We start from the raw sequence: 23,960 nt of genomic DNA, 5'->3' as shown, positions 1-23,960 counted from the left end.
ATACCTATACACGGTATATTTACGCAAGTATCCCTTGGTATAATGTCACGTTTCTTTACAGGAAAAATTCATATTAGAGACAAATAATTGTAGAAATTAAATCAACATTGGTAATCCTAAATTGTTTAGGATTGGTAGTTGCTAGTTTCCTAAGCTCATTCCTGAAATTAAATTTTGTACTACTATAAATATTTGCAACCCTAAACTGTCTAGGAGATGGTATGTCATATTCCTTAGTTGTTTAGTTTCCCTGTAAACAGGTTTCCTAGTAAAAATCAAAATAGGTTTTCCAACTCCTCATCAAATTGGGTCTTGTACTATTATAAATACACATGCTACCCTACCTATTTCTTTCTCATACAAAATCATAGCAAACAAAAACAACTCAAAGCAATGGCTTACATATTACCTGACGCCCAAAAGATGTTAGTTTCTTCTTTTCTTGAAATCGCCGTTGGCCAAACCACCAATACTGCCCAACAGTTCCTTCAAGCAACAAACTGGAATCTTGAAGGAGCAATTCAACTATTCTATAATGGAAACAACGAAGTAGCAGCACCAACACCAGCAGCATCTCTTAATTCTTGGGACGACGATGATGTACGTCCTCCTTTACCTGTAAGACGTGAAGTTCTTTATGGTGACTATTCACGCAACTTTGACGAGGAAACATGGAATAATAGTCCTGTCCATGAGGAAACAGATGAAATATCGTCTTCTACTTTAGATACAAGACACAATAGTCTTGCTTCTATGTATCGTCCACCCTATGAATTAATGTACAACGGGCCATTTCAGAACGCAAAAGATGCAGCAATAGCGAAAAACAAATGGCTCTTAGTGAATTTGCAATCCATGCAGGAATTCACCTCTGCCACGCTCAATCGAGACACCTGGAGTAACGATGTTGTTGCTGAGGCGATCAAAAGCAACTTCGTGTTCTGGCAGGTTGATGATGATACTGAAGAGGGCAAAAAAGTGTGTACGTACTATAAATTTGAGACTATGCCTGTTATATTGGTAATTGATCCTATAACTGGTGAAAAAATGCGTTATTGGAATGGAATGGTTGAGCCTGAGAATTTGTTAGAGGATGTCATGTTTTTTCTAGATCAAAGCCCTTCAGAATATCACGCGAATCTTATTCATAAACAGCGTGGAAAAGGAAAAATTCCTGGCGATAGAATTAGAGAACGCGATGAATTACAAGAGATCAATGAAATTCCTGATGACTTCAATAAACGTTGTGGAAAAATTCCTCGCGATAAAATTAAAGAAGGCAATGAAGTACAAGAGATTAATGAAATTACTGATGATAGTGAAGTTGATCAAAAGCAATTGTTGAATAAGAAGATTGTTTATCTTCCATTGCCTGAAGAACCAAAGTGTGATAGGAATTTCCTATGCAGAATCGCGATTCATCTTCCTAATGGACGTAGAATTCAGAGGAATTTCTTGAAGACTGATTCAATTAAGTTGTTATGGTCTTTTTGTTCTACTCAGTTTGAGGAAGCAGAAACAAGGCCATTTCGATTTACACAAGCTATGCCAGGAGCATCGAAGTTTTTGGAGTATGACAGTAATTTAACTTTTGAGAAGTCAGGTTTAGATAATTCTATTGTTTCAGTCATAATCATGTAGAGTTGATTGAATTCTTTAGCTTCCTTCTTTGAATGTTATATTTTATCTTAGAATAAGTGTTTTTTTTTTGTTTCTTTATCATAGAGCCAGGCTTCTAGGGTTTATTTAATCAAAAAGAGGTTCTTTTCCTCGACGATGGGCAAGTAGTAAGCGCAATGATCAAAGAGGATTTTGTTCCTTCTTAAAAAAGAAAATCAAAATTAACATTTATACTCTAAAATCAGGCTATACATGTGAAGGTGTTAGAGAATGCTACATTATTTCTCGTCCAAAAGTCTCACATGACAAAAAAAAAAAACAATCCATCTTGTTCACTCTTCATTAATCAAGTGCCTATAATCTAATTGAAAGAGTGAAAATATATTAACATCTTATTAATTAGATCGAGAATCAAGAACAAAAGCTCGTTGCTAACTCGAAATCACGTATGCAAGACACGGATGCTATGTTGCAATATTTAGATTTTTCTTCATCCTTAATTAGCCTACTTTCACTGGATTGTTATAGTAAAATTTAATGATAGTTTGTTATGTACAAGATTTGCAACATGCCAAAATGGGCACTCATGTAGTAATTATATTTTCTTTAGTTGGTAAACTAATGCATCAACTAAACATAATACTACCACAATTAGGTAAGGGGCATAAACCATAAAAGGCAAAATGTATATCTCTCAATCATAATAATGTTGTCCCCTATTTTGGATTCTTCGTATTGAAGAAGCCCATTCACCAAAACGGCACATCATTAGATGCAAATATATACTTACTTATTTGTGAGCTTGCTTATATTAAATGGCCAAAGCTTGAATGAAGGAGAGAGGTAGCAGTAGACGGACAACCAACTTAATACTAGCCAATTCATGATAAATTCTCATAATTTGGGAGAAAAATGATCTCATATATTTATTCATTATTTGATTTTATGATATTAATTGAACGTAAATAAAGAAGTAAAGATTTATATAGCTTGCCTCAACTTATTTGGATCTGAGATATATTATTGTTATGGCATTTTATTAATTAACGACAATAAAAATGGAATTAAGACGACGCCTAATTCTAATTAAGTTACTTAAATTCTTTTACATAAAAGATCTTCTTGGCTGTCATTCAAAAGGTCCAATAATTTATTTTCAGACATTTTGAGGCAATTATAGATCCAATAATGTATATATTAGACATCTTGAGGCAATTATAAATCCTGAAAAGTAATTTTAATTGGTCAATAAAAATCATTATTTTCTTTTTCTTTTTTACGAGTTTAGCCATCAACTTCAAACACTACTACTAGTATTTATTTTCTATTCCAATCATACATAAGGACAATTGAATTGAATTTTCTTATTTGTTTTAGATCTAGGACACATTTTATACATACAATAATACAAATTTGGTGAGAAGGACCGCAAATTAAAATATTCGCTGGTTCTTGTGTCTGTGAATGTCCAAACTCCAAACCGAAAAAACATCAATTGTTTAACATTTTTTCATGTTATCACTGTATTGTTTACAGTAGAGATTTGTCGGTTGTTCCAACTTGCATTTAATACTGTATTATCCTCTATAAATCTACTTCTTGTCACTGAAGCTAAATACCCTTGTGAAATCTTTAGCTAAAGATTACATTTTTATGCATTTTCATTAAAGAAGAGCTCAGAAACAGTGTTAATGTTGAAGAAAATGTTGGTTCATTGGAAATCTTGGTGGAGGTCAATTTACAAGCAAAATCATTTTATTTTGAAGTTGGGTTTTTTGATTTTGTTGGTTGGTCTTGTTTTTAGGCTTTTATTTTTAAGATCTGATGTGATTGTTGATGTTCAAGAAACCCCTTTTGTTAAAAAGACTCTATTTTCACCACCACCAGTTTCTTTCAGTTTGCCTGAAATTGCAGATCAGATTGGTAATGAAGGTATTTTGAGCTTTTTCCCAATTCTTGGCTTTCTAATTTTGAGTATGTAATGTTAGAATGTGATAAAGAAGGTAACTAGTTAATGATCATGTATTGTCATTAAGGAAGACCAGTTGCATAATTGAGAATGTGAAATTTAAGTACCTTTGGATCTGTTATACAATAAAACCTCTATAATATTTTGAAATGCTGTTAGATCGTATGATATAATATAACATGAAAAATCGGTTTCAAAGAAAACTTGGTCATTATAGTGAAATGTTTTTATGGAGGATGGTTGTTATAGAGGGGTCTGACTGTAGTTATAATCTTTAAAAGTTTATGTTTATATTAATTATACTCGCTCTATACAAATGAGGAGTGTGTGAGTGATATTCCGTATTCATCGAGCTATGATCATGAATGCGCCTCTGATTTTTCGCGTAGTGATTCTAGCTCTTAGGTGTGCAGTTGATTGGCTATAATTTGTGTGTCTGCGGCTGTAGTAAGTTAAAATGTGCTAAGAATGGATGCCTTGTTATTCCTTTGTTTTTTCATTTGGTAAGCCTTGGGGTTGTTGTCTAGCGAGGGGCTTGACGTGATTGAAATTGTTACCTATAGGGGTTGTTTGGTTGCTGGTTAGGAAGTGCATTATTCATGTATTAAAATTAGTATAACTAGTACCATGTTTGATAGCATTTTAGTCGCTGTGTATAAAATTCAGCATACCAAGTACGGTATTTGGTTACCATTTTAAAATCCCGTTTAACTAATACATGGATAGAGGATTGGATCTTTTTGAAAAGAACCATTTTTTGGTGTAGGTTCTCCTCTTTTTGGTATACGGCTTGTACATGGGATTTCTCCAATTGTCATTAAATTATTTACCTTATATAAAAATAATGAGGGAATCTATGTACTATTTTGTGCAGGGCTGAAGATGGAACAACTAATACATGAATAATTAAATTCTGCATAATTGATCCTTGCATTCTAATCACTGCATTACTAATAACTGCATTACTAATACCTGCATAACTCTAACCAGCAACCAAACGACCCTTAAGTGTTGAAGTTGACAAAGTACATAGTACTACATTTTGTTCGATTCGCTTAGTTTGCTCCACGTCATATGTTTGTTGATTAGTTATTGTTGTCCCTTTATTTGTCTTATTTTGGAATGTCAAGTTTGTTATCTCCGTTGTCAAATACTGACGCTTGTTTCCTTGTCCGTGCTATAGAGCAAGCAGGGAGGTGTAACCTTTTCATTGGAGATTGGATTCCTGATCCAGCTGGTCCTGTTTACACGAACGAGACATGCAAATTTATTGAAGACCATCAGAATTGTATTAAGAATGGCCGGCCAGATACTGGTTATCTTTATTGGAGGTGGAATCCACGAAATTGCAAGTTGCCTCAGTTTAATCCACATAAGTTTCTTCAGTTGATGAGTAATAAAACATGGGCGTTGATTGGTGATTCAATATCAAGGAACCATGTCCAATCATTTCTTTGCGTACTCTCAAAGGTAACAAATTGATCTTTTTAGTCTTCATTGCTTGGATTATCTTTTTCCTCGGAGGCACAATACATTCTGCTCACTTGTCTTGAATAGTCGTCGTTCAATTTCTCTAAATTACTTTTGTAAGTTTTGGTTGTTCTTTTACCATGTTTCCGCCATAATTTAGGATTGACACTGATCAAGTAAACAAATGATCTTTTTGGTCTTCACTGCTTGGATTGCTTTTTTCCTTTACGGCACGATATATTCTGCTCACTTGTCTTGAATAAGTTAGCACTTAAATATTTGCCCAGGACATTTTTGGTTATCCATTCAGTACAAATAAATGATTTTGGGATGAGATGGGATTGTGACGTTCCACTTCCATATTTGGTGTTCTCGATTATATTCACTCCGTGCCACTCAAAATGAACCTTCCTGCTTGTGTTGTTGAAGAATGGGGTAGAGAAAAGTTTGTCCAGAAGTAAAAGGTTGGACCAGTACAGTTTTCTATACTAATAAAAACTGCATGGGAACTGTCTATTTTTCAAAAAAGGTGGACAGCATTTGGGGCAGCCCAAGAATAAAAGCCAGTCAGCATTTGGGACAGTATTTGTTTTGGATCTCATTAAATTTAGGTAACGGTGTTTCAAACATTAAAGTAGTGTGTAAATTTATATTGCATGGAAGCTATTACAGGGAGATACCTTGAATGTTATCTGTTGAATGTTTTTAATCACAATTATAATGTTGCCAGAATTTTTGCCTGTGTGAGAACAGGCATCGTACTTCTTGAAGAGATGTTTGATGGTTTCTTTCAACTTAAATTTTTAGTTGAAGCCTTAAAATCTTCCTCGGTCTTCCTATTTGTCTTTGCTTCCCCCCACTTTTGGTCTCTGCTGGGAAGTGCTTGTAACTGGTTAATTATTGAGCTATCAAGTTCGGTTAACCCCAACAGCCAACTTGCCGTACCAGGTTTCAGCATACACTTCGGTTTGAAGACCTAGAGTAATTGAAGTAAGGAGCCTCCTGTGTAAAGTTAGAGATTTGTATCATCTTGGATTTGTCTGAAGATGGGATTGCTTATATAACAATTTTATAGAGTACTAAAAAAGTCAGTTTATTGCAGAAACTATAGTCTTATCATTTATGTAACTAAGATATCTATTAACTTTTCGATCTCGGATGTGACTTTCGGGCATAATGGATGTCTTACTTAATGCTGGCCATCCGGTCAGGGAGGATGCAACTTTACTGCGTTCATCTGAATCTGTACTGTCGACGCGGAGTTTAAATTTATGTGTAAAAATCCACTAAAATTGCAACAAATAGTAAATATGAACCCATAACTTTAAAAATATAATGGGTTTCAATATTAAGAACCTTAAAGGTTTAACCCTTAAAGTTTAAGATCCGCCTCTGCATCCGGTGAGCAAATATATTGCTTGCAATTGTTGCTAGTCATCAAGTGATTATGAGGTTCTATCCATCTCTATAATTTCTTGTTTGTATAATCCACAGAAGGATGTGATGCCACTAGTTGAAAGTTCTGATTTTGTGAACTTGTCACTCTTCTAACTGTATGTTTGTGCTATTTTTTTTTTCTTTTCAAAAGTCTGCAGCTTTAGGTTTCTTCTTGAGCCAAACTAGGTGATTTTTGAAAGGAGTATCCTCTATGTATGAACATGACTTTGGTCGAAGTGATCTGATTAAATGATGCTATTTCAGGCCGAGGAAGCCATTGAAGTATACCATGACAAGGAGTACCGATCCAGGAGATGGATATTCCCGTCATACAACTTCACTGTTTCAGTTATTTGGTCCCCCTTTCTAGCACAAGCAGCTATATTTGAAGACTACAACGGAGTTTCCACATCCGAGATTGAACTTCATCTCGACAAACTTGATACGAGTTGGACAGATCAGTTTAACAATTTTGACTATATGATATTTGCAAGTGGTGAGTGGTATGTCAAAACCGCAATCTACTACGAAAACAATACAGTATTGGGCTGCCACAACTGTCCCAAAAAAAACTTAACCGAGCTCGGTTTCGACTTTGCGTATCATAAAGTTCTTGGAAATTTTTTCAACTACATTCTCTCGTCGAATCACAAAGGCATGATCTTTTTCAGGACCGCGACACCGGACCATTTCGAAAATGGCCAGTGGTTTACTGGTGGAAATTGTAAAAGAACGGAACCGGTGAAGGAAGGTAATTTTACTTTGAGCGAGATTAACAAAATTCTACATGAGATCGAGTTAGAGGAAATCGGTAAGGCTACAGCTAAAGCTTCTGAGAAGGGTTTGAATCTAAAGCTTTTCGATGTAACTGGCCTTTCGTTAATGCGGCCCGACGGACATCCAGGTCCATACAGGTATTTCCAACCATTTGCAAAAGATAAGAATGCAAAAGTTATAAATGACTGCTTGCATTGGTGTATGCCCGGACCTATAGATACCTGGAATGATATGCTAATGGAGATGGTGTTAAATGGTTATTGAGATGAACTTGTGAATTGGAAGTTGTTTTCTTAAGCAAATATTCACTGGGATGGCATTTACTGAGCCAGAATTTGCTGTGTATCTCTACTCTGTGATGTGAATACTAGAGATCGAAGGCACACAACAGGTGTTCCTCGCGACTATGTTCCCCTGATGATGCATCAGTTTGCCTATACATAATTTTTTTTTTTCTATGGAGAAGTTGATCTTGGTTATAATGTTATTACCTGATTCTCATATATACATGATTTTTCAGGAATCTGTAGTGGGGATTTTTTTTGGGGGGGATTTGGAGTATTGATAGAGATTTGTATCAAATGAGAAGTTGATGGTGGTGAATCACAGATTGTATTGTACACTTGTACTAATAAAATTTGCAAGTCACAAGCAAAGATAGTTTGGTGCAGTTTTCCACTAATTACTTCTTTGATATTCCACATTTTTGAATGATAAATAAAGATCTGAGAAGAGTGTTGTTTTTAGGTTGGTCTAGAGTCTTGATATGTTAGAGAGGTTTTAGTCACATGAAAAAATGCCATCTTTACAAAAATAGTCCGTTGGATTCTTTCCTAGCCAGTATATGTAGATAATATACTGTATCTATATTATACACAATTTATATACGACTTATACATATATTACACATTCGCCAGCTATTTTTAGTTTAAACGGTTATGTTGTTGTTGGTGAGCGATTATTTAGGTTATTTCTTCTAATTATTGTTTGTCAATGTTATTCTTCTACTTTAAATAAACGGAAAAGGGTCAAATATATCCCTGTACTATTGGAAAAGGGCCAAATATACCCCTCGTTATACTTTGGGTCCAAATATACTCCTGCCGTTATGCTATTAGCTCAAATATACCCTTCTTACGTTAAAGTTGTCCACTTTGGACATCCCATCCTATGTGGCAGTGACATATAATGAGGTGGATGCCACGTGGCATTGCCACCTCATCAACCCCTAACCCATTTTACTCCTCTCCTCTTTCACCCCTCCACCATCATTGCCACCATTGTTGTTACAGCTCAAGATGAAAATTGACCTTCCAATTCTCTCAGTTTGAGTATTGAAGAAGACAATCACACCATATAGATATAAATATAAATAAGATCAAATTATTTAATGACTTTGATGAACTTCAGATTCTTTGGCAAATAAACTCAATTCAGAATGTTATACCATCCTCAACCCCAATATAGTTTTATTCAATAATTGGCAATTAAAGGACATTATGAGCCAAGACCGTGCTAAAACCTTTTAACACAAGATTGTCTAGTGGAGTATTTCACTATTTCATTGTGCAAAAGGTTTCATCTTTTTTGGTAATAAAGGACACTTCGAGTGGGTAAATTTACCAGTCATCAGAAATTAATTAGTTGACTATAATTGGGGCCAAGTTAGAATCGATAATAGTGAGGTAGATAGGCCGTGAATGATGAAACTACAAAGAGATTCACTAACTGGCACAAGTTTTTGCATTCTTGAAGACTTTGAATAATGTATGGACTTTTCCTACACTTAAAAGGTGGTAGGACGAAAGGCAGATGTTTATAAAAGAATTGGAAGGCCAATTTTCATCTTGAGCTATAACAATAATGGTGGCAATGGTGGTGGAGGGGTGAAAATTTTAGAGGTGAAAGAGGGGAGACGTAAAATGGGTTAGGGGTTGATGAAGTGGCAATGCCACATGACATCCACCTCATCATATGTCGCTGCCACATAGGATGATAGGATGTCCAAAGTGGACAACTTTGACGGAAAAGGATATATTTAAGCCAATAGTATAACGACAGGAGTATATTTGAACCCAAAATATAATGAGGGGTATATCTGACCCTTTTCCAATAGTAAAGGGGTATATTTAGCCAACAACAACAACAAGAAGCCCAGTAGAATCCCACCATGTGAGGTCTGGGGAGGGTAGAGTGTACGCAGACCTAACCCTCACCTTGAAAGGTAGGGCGGCTACAGGGTATATTTAGCCGTTTTCCGTTAAATAAAACAAAAAGAAGAAAAGGAAAAACAATAAAGGGGTTTAAAAGTTTTTCCTTTTTAACTTTAATTTTAAGATTTCTATTGAATGGATCTTTAATATTTTTCCAATTCAAGAGTGGTTGCAAGGATATGGTAACAAATGCAAATCCCATTCTTGTAACGGTAAATAAGTCTTTTAAATTCTTTACTTTATGAGCCTTGAAACTCAAAGCGCTCTTTTGAAACACAGTAGCTTTTGAATTTTCAAAAAACTAACCGTTAGGTCTCCATTTTCCTATATAAACCTCCCTTTTTTCTCCAAACCAATACCATTAAAAAAAACTTTTACTCTTCTAGCTTTCAACCTTTTTGTTCTTCAAACCCCATAGCCATGGCTACTGTTGCTGAAATGCCCCTTGTTTCCGACCCCGTTCCCACGAAGAAAGGGAAGTCGAGAAAAGCGTTGAAGCAGAAAAAACCGTCATCAAACGAAGCCAATATATTGGCTGGAAGTGTAATTCAGTCGCCTTTTAAAGAGAATCTTGAACCACAATCCCAGAAGAAATCGAACAAGACGAAAGGGGCATCAAAGGCGAAGCAACAACAACAAACGGAACAGAGTTGTTTCGAGAAAGAGTTGCTGGAAATGCAAGAAAAGCTTCAAAAGATGACACTTGAGAAGGAGCAGACTGAAGAAATGTTGAAGCAGAAGGAAGAAGAGCTCGATGCCCGAGGTAAAGAGCATGAGAAGCTTCAGATTGAACTCAAGAAGTTGCAGAAAATGAAAGAGTTCAAACCAACCCTGGTATGATTCTTGAATCTTATTTCTGATTAGAGGCTGATTCACGATTTAAATTTATTTTAAGATTTTTTAGCATTAAACTCGTTATTCTGTTAAAATTATGGGTTCGGATCTAATATTTCATGATAGTGTTAGTTGGTTTTACATGATTCAAATTTAATGAGTTCAAATTTTAAGATGTTTTAGCATTAAACTCGTTATAATGAAGCTTATGGGTTCAAATCTGATAATTCAAGATAATTTTAGTAGGATTTTACACATGTCTATATTACGTGTGGAAAGTAATAGGTTCGTATTAGAGGCAAAGCTAGTATTTTGAGTTTAAGAGTTCCGGATTCTATAAAATGCAACTTAGTGGGTTCTTGGTAAATAAGTTGTACATGTTTGGTGGATTTTGATGAAGAAGTACAGCATTTGAGCCAAAGCTACCCGTCTCTGATCTGATTTTTCTTTGAAGCATTCTTATCGAAGCTGACATTTTTATTGTTTGGGATTGAGGCGCGGTTGATTTTCTATATTTTGTTCATTTTTGTAACTAGTTGTTCTAAAGCTGACATTTTTATTAATTTGGATATTTCTTAGAACTTCCCTATGGTGGTACCTCTGATGGACAAAGAGGAAAAGAAAGAGAAGAAAAGGGTGGATCCTTCGAAGAAAAGGCCAGTACCGCCGTATCTATTGTGGTGCAAAGACCATTGGGATGAGGTAAATTTGAAGAATTTCATCAATCTCAATTGAAAAATGTTCTTTTAGTACTGTTGGTTTTCATAGTGGGAGTCTGTAATGTTCTTTTAGTATTGTTGGTTTTCATAGTGGGAATCTGTTATTTCAGGTGAAAAAAGCTAATCCAAATGCTGAGTTTAAGGAGATGGGAAATTTACTGGGAGCAAAGTGGAAAACAGTAAGTGCAGACGAGAAAAAGCCTTATGAGGAAAAATACCAAGCTGAGAAAGAATCTTACTTGAAGATTGTTGGAATGGAAAAGCGCGAAAATGAAGCTATAAGGTTATTGGATGAAGAGCAGAAACAAAAGACAGCTATGGAGTTACTTGAACAATATATTCAATTCCAACAAGGAGCAATAGTGAATGAAAACAAGAAGAAAAAGTAAAATTCACTTTCTCTGAGTCATACTTATTTGGTGCAAACGAACTTTAAAATCTTATATTCACCTTATTATTTCGTCTTTATAGGAAAGAAAAGGACCCCTTGAAACCAAAGCAACCTTTATCAGCATTTTTCCTGTTTACAAATGAGCGTCGAGCTGCTTTACTTGCTGAGAACAAGAATGTGAAGGAGGTAAATGATTAGTTATTTTGTGTGTTGCTGGATTTTCCTTCAATAGAGTTTATATAGTTTCTAAATCAGTACTCGCATTTTATAGGTGGCAAAGATTACAGGTGAAGAGTGGAGGAACATGACAGACACACAAAAAGCTCCCTATGAAGAGGTAATTTTGGCATTGTCTTGGAAAGTTGAAACCCCTTTGTCTCAACCTTTCTATTTTTTGAAGCTTAGAAAGGTTTTTGTTTGACATATGCAGATGGCAATGAAGAGAAAAGAGCAATATCTGCAAGAAATGGAAGTTTATAAGAAGATGAAAGACGAAGAAGCTGCTGAACATTTTAAGGAAGAGGAGGAGCTGATGAAACTCAAGAAGCAAGAAGCACTTCAATTGCTTAAAAAGAAAGAAAAGACAGAAAATTTAATCAAGGTTTCTTATTATTGGTCTAACCATTCTTGATTCAATTTGTAAAAGTTGAATTGTCTCATTGATTGGTTTGTTTTTATGACCAGCAGAAAACGAAAGAAAATCGCCAAAAGAAGAAACAAAAGGAAGACAATGTGGATCCTAACAAACCAAAGAAGCCTGCTTCATCATTCTTCCGTTTCAGCAGAGAGGAGAGAAAGAAACTAGTCGAAGAGCGTCCTGGAATAAACAATTCCACCATTAATGCTCTCATTTCACTGAAATGGAAGGTATAAAATGCACTTTTTTCAGTCCAAAGTAGAATTTTTCCCCCCCAAATGTGTGTTGATGTAAAGTTATCTCCATCTGACTTCCATGTTCGAGCCGTGGAATCAGATACTGATGTTTGCATCAGGATAGACTGCTTACATTACACCCCTTGTTGTCATTACAATTCTACCATTAATGCTCTGATTCCACTGAAATGGAAGGTAGAAAATGCAGACATTTTACTGAAACGGGGAGAGCCTTGGAGCAACGTTAAAGTTGTCTCACAGGTTCGAGCCTAATCAACCAGGTTACATACATGACACCTCCTAGGGTAAAGTACAAAAACTTTTTATTTAGTGTGTATTGAAGTGAAGGGAAGCCTTGGAACATAGGTAAAGTTGTCTCACAGTAGTACCCTAGGCTTGCGGCCCTTCCCTCGACCCTGCGTGATGGCGGAATGTTTGGTGTACCAGACTGTTCTTTAGTGTGTGTTGATATATAGCTATTGTTTTGATCTGTAGGAATTGAGTGAAGAAGAAAAGCAAGTTTGGAACAAGGAGGCAGCTGAAGCAATGGAAGCCTACAAAAAGGAAATGGAAGAATACAACAAAAATGTTGCTGAAAAGCAGAACAGCAATGAGAAACAATGAGAAATAATAGCTATTATCAGAGATCTGAATTTTTAGAAGTTCAACTGGTTATGTTGAACCTAGAATGACTGCTACTTAGAGTTGAAAATTGAAATATAGTCATTAGGTGTCATTTCAGTTTCCTTCTTGTTAGTTAAGTACTCTTTCCTAATGTCCTTTTCATTTGACTTCTAATGGATGACTTCGGATTTAGCCATATTGAGTTTTCACACAAACTTTACGAGGTCTCTGATAGATATATTATAAATATTACACACAAAACATTGACTTACACCATCATTTATGGCTAATTGCTTTAAAAGAAACTCTAATTGAAAGTTTATGTAAGCTTTTATGAAATTTAATGTGAAATTCAATGTAAAATTAATTTGTCAAACATAATTTTAATGTGAAATTATTGTGGTCAACACCATAATTTAATGTAAAATTATTGGTCAATTCGTTTTTCTTTTCATTTAAAGATTGGGCGAAAGACCTTCTATAATCATTTATGGCTAGCTTTAAAAGAAACTCTAATTGAAAGTTAAACTTTTATGAAATTTATGGATGATTAAATAAGCTCTATAATTTTGGGTTCAATTGAACTCATTATTTACCTACTAACTACTATATACGCCACTAAAATATGTACAAATCATAAAACTTTAAAATCACATAAACTTCAATTACATAACTAACCCATGAACATCAAAAAGTAGATCCAACTCTTAATTCCCATCTCTATCAAAATAAGCATTGAATTGCAACAAAAAGTAGGCGTAATAGATAATAGATAACCTCACACTATTCAAAATCCTGGCTCCTAATCCACCACTTGCGCAGTTGCGCACTCCCAAAAATTATTTGTGGGCTCATCAATAATTGAATTGTTGTAAATATTTCAACTTGCTTAGGAGAAAATAACAAAAATGGTCCCCTTATTATTTGAGGTTAGGCTCAAAATAGTCTTTTAAGTATGTTTCTAGACAGTTTTGGTCATTTAAGTTTGCCAAACGTTAACATTATAAAACAAATATTTATGGAACTTTATTTGTTCGATTTGAAACTATGAAAACGAGAATTCTGTGGGAATTCACTCTTACATGTATAATTTTTGTAGTTTCTAATATTTTAAAATTATTTCTAGCGTGCAGTGCAAATTTTTGAGGTGTAAATTTTAGTATTTGATGAGACTTTTTTGGTGTTTATGGTTAAATCAAATTTTCCCCACTGTTTCTTCAAATCTAACAAATATATATTGTCAAAATCTTTGACGGAGACTAAAAATATTAATGTTTGACAAATTTAAAAGACATACATAATGAGAATGTTGAGATGGATGTGTGGCCACACCAGGAGTGACAGGATTAGGAATAAGGATATTCGGGACAAGGTGGGAGTGGCCTCGGTGGAAGACAAGATGCGAGAAGCGAGATTGAGATGGTTTGGGCATGTGAAGAGGAGAGACACGGATGCCCCAGTGCGGAGGTGTGAGAGGTTGGCCATGGATGGTTTCAGACGAGGTAGGGGTAGGCCAAAGAAGTATTGGGGAGAGGTAATTAGACACGACATGGCGCAATTACAGCTTACCGAGGACATGACCTTAGATAGGAGGGTTTGGAGGACCCACATTAGGGTAGAAGGCTAGTAGATAGTCTCATTACCCTGCCTTATTAGTAGTCGCATTATCGTAGTATAATTTCTTGTGCTCTAATTTATGCTATTATCTGTTATTTCCTGTGCTTTGATTATTCTATGTTATCTGTGTCGCTTGCGTTACTTCATTTCCATATCGCTTTGAATCTCTTAGCCGTATCAGACCTCTTTTTATGTTTTTATTGAGCCGAGGGTCTCTCAGAAACAACCGTCCTACCTTGGTAGGAGTAAGGTCTGCGTACACTCTACCCTCCCCAGACCCCACGTTGTGGGATTTCACTGGGTTGTTGTTGTTGTTGTTGTTGTTGTACATAAGGGACCATTTTGAGCATACCATCAAATATGGGGGACCATTTTTATCACTTTATAATTGCTTAGTAAGCAAAAACAATATATTAGTGGAAAAAAGAGGAAGAAACGAAATAAATTCATTTTTAGACTTTTTGGTGCGTGCAGTATTTCGCTAGCATTGACATCACTTTTAGGAGTGGAACATTACGTGTGGGAAAGTACGATTATGTTAGGACGCAGTTTTATACTTCTTGTATTTTTCTTCTAATATGAACAAAATAATAATACATCCTTCCGTTTATATTATTATTTGTCTTTTAGGAATAATATTTTTCTCATAATTAACGTTGATCCAATACTGAAGAGGATAGATCTGAACAATATACGTATGTAATAATAGATGTAACTATTATTTTTCTAAAGCATTAAATAGTTTTGTAATTAAAATGATTAATATTTGATACTAAAATTAGTATTTTCTTCTATCCAAAAATAGGTTGGTGGGTGGTTATTAGTTAGGAGTCAAATAGTTAGCCGTCGTTGGTTGAAGGGATTAGAAAAATAGTCTAGAGTTAAAACGTCGTATAATATAATGCAAGGTAAGACCGCATATAATAGACCCTTATGATCCGGTCTTTTTTCGAACTCGACACATAGCGGGAACTTAGTGCACCGAACTAACCTTTTTTATTAAAAAACAATTAAAGATAAAATTATTGTTAAAATAGGTAACTTTTACATAACATCTCACGTATTATTCTTATTTGCATAATAATTTATAAGTATAATTTTTGTACAACTATAATTCAATGTATCACTATCGAAGATTGATATTGGACAAATATAATTCCTTCAATTAATCGTGGGACCTCAAAGGCTCAAAGTAATAAACATAGGCATATGGGATGTGACCTCAAAGTCAATGTTCCAGTGAGTTTTTAAATTGGATTATTATATGATAATCCTCCATTACCAAATGTGCCAAAAACCACGGGAAAAGCAACGTCTCTGTCATCCCCATAATAATAACAACATTGTGCCTTTGCTTCGACGTTTCCAATAAATCCTATTTCTTGAAAGTCTCTGTTTTTAACTTCTAATTTCCACTTTCTGCCCATATTGTTATTATTCTATACATTAAAAAAACCGCACTATTATTATGTACATATGAGTTCATTGTAACAGAAAAATTGCTTAATGGGTAAAGCAGAGCCTCTTCGCAGTGACCCTTTTCCAGAAATTCAAAGGGAAGATGATGCTGGTGCTGCTTTTGTTCTTGAATCTAAAGGTTAAATTTTTTAATAATTCTTTTTTTTAGTTAGAAATGCAATATTTTTACAGTTTTATAGCTAAATTTGTTGCAGAATCCCTGTTCAGGGACTAAAAAAAGGTTGTGTTGTATGGACCAAGAAAAAGAAATTACAACTGGGGTCTTTTTTATTAACACAAAATTTTACAGTTTTTACTGCTAATGCTGAAAGGGGTGTTTTTTTTTTTTTTTGGGAAAAGGGGAATGATGGCATGCAGTAAAAATCTTTGTTTTCTAGTTAAAAATATCATCTTCTTACAGTTCTATGGGTGATTCTGTTAAAAAAAATCATGTTGTATGGACCAAGAAGAAGAATCTATATGTGGTTTTGTTGTAGATTTTGAAATAAATAAATAACAGTAGTCCAATCTCTTTTGTAGCACAGTTTTACAGTTTTTTGCTGCTAATGCTAAAAGGGTCTTTTTTATTTTTGGGGAACATGGGGAATCGTGCCATGCAGGGCTAAAAATCTATGGCTTTAGTTAAAAATATCAGCTTTTTACAGTTGCATAGACAGTAGCGAATTCAGGACTTTTATTCAGATGGTTCGGAAAAATAACAAAAGTTAAATATAAAAAATAATGTTATTAATGTGAATCGAGCCTAGGACGCTAGAGACAATCTTGAACATCTTGCACCGCTTGAGCTAACCTTTTGCATTTGTTTAGGATGTTCAAAAGTTAATATATGTACATAAACACAGAGCATCCACCCTATATATACACTGTAATATTTTGCCGATGATTCTATTGCAAAATTCCTGTTCACACTAAAAAAGTTTCATGTTTTATGGACCAAAAAAAAAGAAATTACACCAGGGGTTTGTTGTAGATTTAAACTAAATAAACAAATAACAGTAGTCTAATACTTAGAATTTAACAGTTTTGCTGCTAATGCTAAAATGGGTCCTTTTTTTTTCTTTTCTTTTCTTTTGGAAACAGGGGAATGGTGGCATGCAGGATTTCATTTAACAACGGCAATAGTAGGACCAACAGTACTGACATTGCCATATGCTTTCAGAGGGCTAGGATGGGTACTTGGTTTTGTTTGTTTAACAGTGATGGGATTGGTCACTTTCTACTCTTATTATTTGATGTCTTTGGTTCTTGATCACTGTGAGAAGTCCGGTCGCAGGCATATCCGATTCCGAGAACTCGCCGCTGACGTCTTAGGTAGAGATATTCATGATTAATTTCTCTGCTTCCCTACCTGCACAATTTGACATTTTCTGTATAATGTCATGGTGATATGACTATTGTTGTTGTGAGTTTGACTAGTAGCCTGTTTTTTAATAACCGTGGTGTTTGAGCCAGCAACTCGACTAATTCCATTTGTATCTACTACCTCCCACCAGCACAGGCACTGGGTAACTTTGTCCACCAAGGCTTGGACATAAAAGGAGACAATCACCTAGTGTTTTATCTCTGTTGTATTTTATTGGATTTTGAACCTGAGACCTCATCATGAATGGAGCTATAGCTTCGTCTACGGGTTCGGCATAACCAACAGTTTTGACTCAAACTTGTATTTGTGTAAGGTTTTATTTAATATGTAAAAATAATTTATCATAAACCCACTAAGCTGTAATTTCTAGAATCCATAAACTTAAACTCTTAACTCCGCCTCTGGACCTCTTGGTTCTCAATCTACTTTATTCACCACTAGGCCACACCCTTAGTTGTTCTGGTTCAAGCAGTAGCCTTTTTAGTTTGTTTAGAGTTTCATATGAAGCGAAGAATTATAGAGAAATTTTAGTGTTAGAGAACTACAGAGTAGTAAATATTAGAATGGGACGAGCACAAATGAGCGAAATGGATAGTGATGGATCATATGCCGACTCCAACTAGTTTGGAATTAAGGTGTGGTAGCTGTGGTTGCTGTTATTTTTCAATTTGTTAATATTTTCCTTAGTATTTTGGAAAAATGTGAATGGACTTGCAAAGAATAAGAAAAGAAACTTTTAAATTAACCAGTTTAGCATTCTTTTTATGTCTATTGTGGTCACTGTCACACTTTATTGTGTGATATGATATGCTTTTCTAAAGGGATTTGCTGATGTGAGTTGTACATAGTGGTATTTACTAATTTTTGGACTGAGATCCAAAGATGATTAGTTGGTCTTTCATTTAAAGTTACAAACTTTTGCATTTTAAAATATATTTAAAAAGCTGTTTTACTGGAAAAAAGTTATTCCACTAAAAGAGCATAGTTTTTCTTTAGTGTTGTAGTTGGCCTTTGATGCTTAAAGTGGACCTTTAATGTGAGTGCAATTTTGGTGTGGCTTTGAAAATGATATTTGGCATGCATTTTTTACTACATCCACTAGACTTTAATATTTTGTTAGATTCACACCTAGGTGGAAAAGAACAAATATATAGTTAGTGTGTTTTCTACTTTTTAAAAATAGCGAATTTAGATAATTTGTGTTTGTTGGAGGAGGCTGAAAAAGATAAATGGATGGAGCAAATGGCTTAAAGTTCTGAACTTCGTATGACGAAGTTAAACATTAAGAACCTAGTATGAAGAAGTTAATCTATAATGCTATTCAAAATTACCAGTTTAAAAAAAAAAATCTATAATGCTAGACGAACACAACATTAATTATTTTAATCTTACTCGACATCTTCTTATCCAATTTAGGCCACTTTTAGAAGTTCTCTAATATTTTCAGTTTCTTCAGCCATATGTTGATTACATCGTTTAATCTATTAGTCATTGAACGGTTAGATATATGAATGATGCCTTACATGTAACAGCTCTAACTCAAACTTGAGCCCTTTATAACCACTTCTTTTAAAACTAAAGGATTAATCTTGTGTTGCATTTTTGTAGGCTCTGGGTGGATGTTTTATTTTGTAATATTCATTCAGACAGCAGTCAACACTGGCATTAGCATAGGAGCAGTTCTGCTTGCCGGAGAATGCCTTCAGGTACTTGCTTTTTGGAACAGCCAATTTTCATTTTCCAGTTCTTCATTAATGTTAATTGTTAAATAAACTTCTCACTTCAAGAAGTTCGCATTACCAAGATTTACATATATTTGTATTCAGGAACTTTTCCTTTCAGTTATCCACTTATCTTTTTCATTGTTTAAAATCTGACTCGACTAATATATACGCTTTACCGCAAAAATACTTCTCCCTTCGTTACAATTTTAATTGTCTTAGTTTGACTGGGGCTCGGAGCATAAGAATAGAAGGAAGACTTTTGAAACATATGGTTTAAAACAAGCCATATATATTTGTGTGGCTATAAATCTGATCATCTCATTAATTGTAAAGAGTGGGACATATAAAGTTAAATTGTTACTAAATATATATAAAGGTGTCATTATTTTGGGACTGACTAAAAAGAAACAGTGTTCCTTAGATTCGGACGGAGGAAATAAGAATTTAGAAAATCCATGAAAATCAATTCTTACGATCATATCGCATGTAGTAGCTGATTACTTGGACTTAATACATGTCGTCATCCATATAGATCAGTTATCCACTTATCTTTTTCCTTGTTTTATATACGCTTTACCGCAAATATACTACTCCCTCCGTTACAATTTTAATTGTCTTAGTTTGACTGGGCTCGGAGCATAAGAATGGAAGGAAAACTTTTGAAACATATGGTTTAAAACAAGCCATATATATTTGTGTGGCTATAAATCATCTCATTTAGGGTAAAATGAGACGTATAAAGTTAAATTGTTACTAAATATAGAAAGGTGTCATTCTTTTGGGACGGATTAAAAAGCAAGAGTGTCACTTAGATTGGGACTTAGATTGTTCAAGAAAAGAAAAGTATAACAGAATGCCTTGATAAATAAGGTTTCGCGTCTTTAAACCTCTGAAAGAAAGAAGTTGGTATCCCTAATACAATTAACTAATGATAAACGTTAAACGAGGCATCAGTTTTATCATTGATATCAAGCTATTAAGGTTATCCACAACCTTTCTTGTTACTGTGCAGATTAAGTCCATTATGATTTATCTTGAGATTGTCCAACCTTTCCTGTTGCATGTACAGAATCAAACTGCCAAATGGTCGTTCAGTTTCTTTTATAAAAGATGTTACTTCTACAATATTCTAATCTCTTTGGTTAATAGACCTGCATCCCAGTTCATGTAACAATGTTAGTTGCGAAGGAATTTTAATAAGCTAAATTGACATTTTGCATTATATTGGAGAAGTGGAGGTACTTGTCCTTTTGTTTGTAATTTTGCCTGCTTTGAGTTTGACCTGTTAGATCTTTTAGTTATTTGGGTACTCACCGATAAATTGATGGAAAGGTTATTCAGTTTGTTATATTCCTCGAGGTCATTAATACTAAAAATTATATAGGAAGACAGCACAGTTGAAATAGTTAATATTGCTATGTTTATGTTTTTTTTTTCAAGTTATTGAATAGTTTGTTATTTCTTTTTTGCTTGTACAAGATCATGTACGCCGAACTTTCTCCAGATGGGCCACTGAAATTGTATCACTTCATTGCAATGGTTACAGTAGTAATGATATTTCTCTCTCAATTTCCGTCCTTCCACTCCCTGAGGCACATCAACTTGGCGTCGTTGTTTCTGAGCTTGGGCTACACTTTCCTAGTTGTTGGTGCTTGTGTTCGTGCTGGTAAGTTCTAATGTTCTTTGTGGTTCAGGTTCTTTTTTATGTCCTCAGAATATATCTGAACAATTTGGAGAACTGAACACACTAGGTTTACCAACTATCTTCAACCTGCATAAACTTGGTTTACTTGAAGAGAAAATCCTGCAGTTCTATGATGGAGAACAACTTTAGCCTTATTTCTTTTTCCATTAGCTGTGAACCTTTAGGGGTCGTTTGGTTGTTGGTTAGGAAGTTAATTATTCATGTATTAAACTAGTATCATGTTTGGTAGCATTTTAGTTGCTATGTATAAAATTCAGCACATCAAGTGTGGTGTTTGGTTACCTTTTTTTTTTGGAAAAAAAAAATACGGCCCAATGGGCTATGTTATTAAGAAATCAGTAAAGGGTCTTGCAACAAAACAAATAAACAATCCTATTCTAGGAAATAACAAAAGGAAAGTAGAAAGAACCCTAAAATTAGAAAGTAAAGTGTCACGCTCCAGATCAAAATGTGCCCATTTCCAGCTTAGAAAACCTTCTCCATGTCCAAATTTGAGCTCGATATTGCTGGAAATGGTGCATCGAAGTTGAACTAATACATGTCAACTTACGAGGGAACCTATATATGTTATTTTATGCAGGAAAAACTAATACATGAATAACTAAACCCTGCTTAACTCTAACCAACAACCAAACGACCCCTTAATGGGTGAGTAGAACTGGTTTCCTTTTTTTCAGCCATGACATTTTTTGTTGTAATATGTCATTCTAACAATACTCTGGAATAAGAGATCAGAAATCATTATAAGTATAGTAGTGTATGTACAAATATGGAAACCTGGCGTGAAGCAAAGGAGACGTATTAGTGGAGAAAGTGGAGCAAATGTTTCTTGTTATTAGCATGTCACTTCACTATATAGGTCTGGGTTTACCTGAATATTTTCAGCATTATGCAGGTACTTCAAAAAACGCACCTCCAAGGGATTACTCCTTAGAAGCCTCAAGCCTATCACGGTTATTTAGTGCTTTCACTTCTATCTCCATAATTGCAGCCATTTTTGGGAATGGAATACTACCAGAAATACAGGTATACGAATAGTTCATTTATATTGGTATTTTTTCCTTATAATTGCTTTTCGCTGAGTTCCTTTATTTAAACAATCATGAAAACCATTTTACGATGTCCAATGGTCTTCACTAGTTCATGTCAGATATTTCAAAATGTCATAATGATGGATGTACTACCAGTCAATAGGTTGTGATCACAAAGAGACTGGAGTTAATTTTTAGTTCAATTAATGCAGGCCACTCTTGCTCCACCGGCAACAGGAAAGATGTTGAAAGGCCTTATGTTGTGCTACTCTGTAATTTTGGTTACTTTCTACTCTGCTTCTGTTTCTGGATATTGGGTATTCGGAAACAAAGCCAATTCAAACATTCTCAAGAGCTTAATGCCAGATGAAGGACCTTCCTTGGCACCGACATGGGTATTAGGGCTCGCGATTGTCTTTATTCTTCTTCAGCTCTTTGCCATTGGTTTGGTAAGTCATGCATTAGCTGCATAACAACTGCATCAAATACAGCAAAATAAATGTTGTTTCGCCATCATGTTGTGAGAAAATGACAAAACAGTCCCTTAAGTATGCACTGAACAGTTTTGCTCCTTTAAGTTTGTGTTAACACTTTTAGTCTGTCAATTATTTACTGAAGTTTGCCTGTTATATTTGACGGGAACTATGAAAAAAAAAAAAATTAGTGTGTACTCGCATTTAGAGGTACAATATTTGTAGTTTCTGCTATTTTTGATTTATGCCTAGAGTCTGGTGAAGTTTCTAGAGTCTAGTGCATTTTTTGTTGTGCGTATTTAGGATTTGGCGAGACTTTCTTGGTGTTTATGGTTAAATATTTTTTCCACTGTTTCTGTAAAATCTAACTGATAAAGTTCGATAAATATTTGATGGTGACTAAAAGTGGTAACTTTTGTCTTTTGGCAAACTTAAAGGACCTAAACTGTTCAGTGCATACTTAATTTTGAACCTACCCTCAAACATAAGGAACTATTTTTGTCTTTTTCTCGCATATTATCGTCTACATGGTGGTAACTATTTTAAAATATGAAACAGGTATATTCTCAAGTTGCTTATGAAATCATGGAAAAGAAGTCGGCTGATGCAAACAAGGCTGTTTTCTCTCCTAGAAACCTAATCCCAAGGATAATCCTCAGAACGCTGTACATGACCCTTTGCGGGTTCTTTGCAGCTATGTTACCATTCTTTGGTGACATTAACGGTGTTGTAGGAGCCATTGGCTTTATTCCTCTTGATTTTGTTCTGCCAATGCTACTTTACAACATGACTTTCAAACCAAAGAAATCATCTATTATCTTTTGGATAAATACTTCTATAATGGTTGTATTCTCTTGTGCTGGTCTTCTGGGATCCTTTTCTTCTATAAGGAAATTGGTTCTAGATGCCAATAAATTTAAGCTTTTTAGTAGTGACGTTGTTGATTAACCTCTCTTTGTTTAGATGACAAATGTATTCTAATTTGCTTAGCCATATTGTATGAAAGTTGTTGATAGTGAGGATTCATGTAGCCTACCCCAACTAGCTTGGGCTTGAAGTGTTGTTGTTGTTTTTATGTATGGAAGTTGTATATCTATCGAACTGCGGGAATTTGTATTTCAAAAAGTAGCTTTCTGGTCTCTGCATCAGCATGATTGTTACTAAGACACAAATTTGAAGTTGACTGGTGACTAGAGATTTACCTATTTTCTTATACATTTGATCAGCTGGAATTTTCATTGTCAAAATTGAGAAGAGGTCATTAACAAAATGTTGATGGTGAGGCCCTTTTTCTTGTGAACATTGATGCTTCTTTTATTGCTAAAGTATATATGGTGCATATAAATCATACAAAAAGTGCACTTATGATGAATACAAGGTAGCAGATCAGGAAGCAGGTACTCTGGGAGTTGGTTGAGGTGCGCGAGATCTGGCTTAGACATCATGGTTATAGAAAAATACAAAGTAGCAGGTCAAATGATTGTGGAATTTTCTCCTATGTGGGTGATGAGTCTTTCTTACCTTTATACTGTGGAAAGAGCAATATTATTTGGTTCCCTTTAAGCCAGAATACTTCAGATTTTGGAAAAATATCTTCATGATGACTAAAAGACCTACAAGTTGCACCATCTAACTTGATAA

At 34.7% G+C, this 23,960-nt stretch overlaps 4 protein-coding genes across 4 annotated transcripts; all 4 read left to right on the top strand.

Moving 5' to 3' along the window:
- The first annotated feature begins 247 nt into the window (after positions 1–247).
- On the top strand, positions 248–1,665 carry LOC132638056 (plant UBX domain-containing protein 7-like). The gene has a single exon (XM_060355044.1). It carries the CDS (start codon positions 394–396, stop codon positions 1,639–1,641), a length of 1,248 nt encoding a protein of 415 aa, XP_060211027.1. The 5' UTR covers positions 248–393; the 3' UTR covers positions 1,642–1,665.
- A 1,318-nt stretch (positions 1,666–2,983) lies between these two features.
- On the top strand, positions 2,984–7,951 carry LOC132634812 (protein trichome birefringence-like 23). Its single transcript, XM_060350901.1, has 3 exons — positions 2,984–3,552; positions 4,773–5,059; positions 6,761–7,951. Exons 1-3 carry the CDS (start codon positions 3,312–3,314, stop codon positions 7,535–7,537), a joined length of 1,305 nt encoding a protein of 434 aa, XP_060206884.1. The 5' UTR covers positions 2,984–3,311; the 3' UTR covers positions 7,538–7,951.
- A 1,880-nt stretch (positions 7,952–9,831) lies between these two features.
- On the top strand, positions 9,832–13,123 carry LOC132634811 (high mobility group B protein 13-like). Its single transcript, XM_060350900.1, has 8 exons — positions 9,832–10,320; positions 10,900–11,022; positions 11,150–11,424; positions 11,511–11,616; positions 11,702–11,767; positions 11,861–12,031; positions 12,118–12,297; positions 12,799–13,123. Exons 1-8 carry the CDS (start codon positions 9,907–9,909, stop codon positions 12,925–12,927), a joined length of 1,464 nt encoding a protein of 487 aa, XP_060206883.1. The 5' UTR covers positions 9,832–9,906; the 3' UTR covers positions 12,928–13,123.
- Positions 13,124–15,834: 2,711 nt separating this feature from the next.
- On the top strand, positions 15,835–23,458 carry LOC132634810 (probable GABA transporter 2). The gene is made up of 7 exons (XM_060350899.1): positions 15,835–16,141; positions 17,104–17,334; positions 18,995–19,092; positions 20,590–20,776; positions 21,711–21,841; positions 22,059–22,295; positions 22,878–23,458. Exons 1-7 carry the CDS (start codon positions 16,051–16,053, stop codon positions 23,265–23,267), a joined length of 1,365 nt encoding a protein of 454 aa, XP_060206882.1. The 5' UTR covers positions 15,835–16,050; the 3' UTR covers positions 23,268–23,458.
- Positions 23,459–23,960: the final 502 nt, after the last annotated feature.

The sequence above is a fragment of the Lycium barbarum genome, chromosome 4, assembly GCF_019175385.1.
Source record: "Lycium barbarum isolate Lr01 chromosome 4, ASM1917538v2, whole genome shotgun sequence".
NCBI classification, from domain to species: domain Eukaryota; kingdom Viridiplantae; phylum Streptophyta; class Magnoliopsida; order Solanales; family Solanaceae; genus Lycium; species Lycium barbarum.
This window is presented reverse-complemented; position numbering and strand designations above follow the sequence as displayed.

What these genes read in the sequence shown, in the direction of transcription:
- LOC132634810 (XM_060350899.1), top strand. Translation starts at nt 16,051, where the DNA reads ATGGGTAAAGCAGAGCCTCTTCGCAGTGACCCTTTTCCAGAAATTCAA. An exon ending in TGGTGCTTGTGTTCGTGCTG is followed by an intron (nt 20,777 to 21,710) that starts GTAAGTTCTAAT and finishes AGCATTATGCAG; the next exon opens with GTACTTCAAAAAACGCACCT. An exon ending in AGCTCTTTGCCATTGGTTTG is followed by an intron (nt 22,296 to 22,877) that starts GTAAGTCATGCA and finishes AATATGAAACAG; the next exon opens with GTATATTCTCAAGTTGCTTA.
- LOC132634811 (XM_060350900.1), top strand. Translation starts at nt 9,907, where the DNA reads ATGGCTACTGTTGCTGAAATGCCCCTTGTTTCCGACCCCGTTCCCACG. An exon ending in GCAAAGACCATTGGGATGAG is followed by an intron (nt 11,023 to 11,149) that starts GTAAATTTGAAG and finishes CTGTTATTTCAG; the next exon opens with GTGAAAAAAGCTAATCCAAA. An exon ending in AATGAAAACAAGAAGAAAAA is followed by an intron (nt 11,425 to 11,510) that starts GTAAAATTCACT and finishes TCGTCTTTATAG; the next exon opens with GAAAGAAAAGGACCCCTTGA.
- LOC132638056 (XM_060355044.1), top strand. Translation starts at nt 394, where the DNA reads ATGGCTTACATATTACCTGACGCCCAAAAGATGTTAGTTTCTTCTTTT.
- LOC132634812 (XM_060350901.1), top strand. Translation starts at nt 3,312, where the DNA reads ATGTTGAAGAAAATGTTGGTTCATTGGAAATCTTGGTGGAGGTCAATT. An exon ending in AGATCAGATTGGTAATGAAG is followed by an intron (nt 3,553 to 4,772) that starts GTATTTTGAGCT and finishes TCCGTGCTATAG; the next exon opens with AGCAAGCAGGGAGGTGTAAC. An exon ending in TTCTTTGCGTACTCTCAAAG is followed by an intron (nt 5,060 to 6,760) that starts GTAACAAATTGA and finishes ATGCTATTTCAG; the next exon opens with GCCGAGGAAGCCATTGAAGT.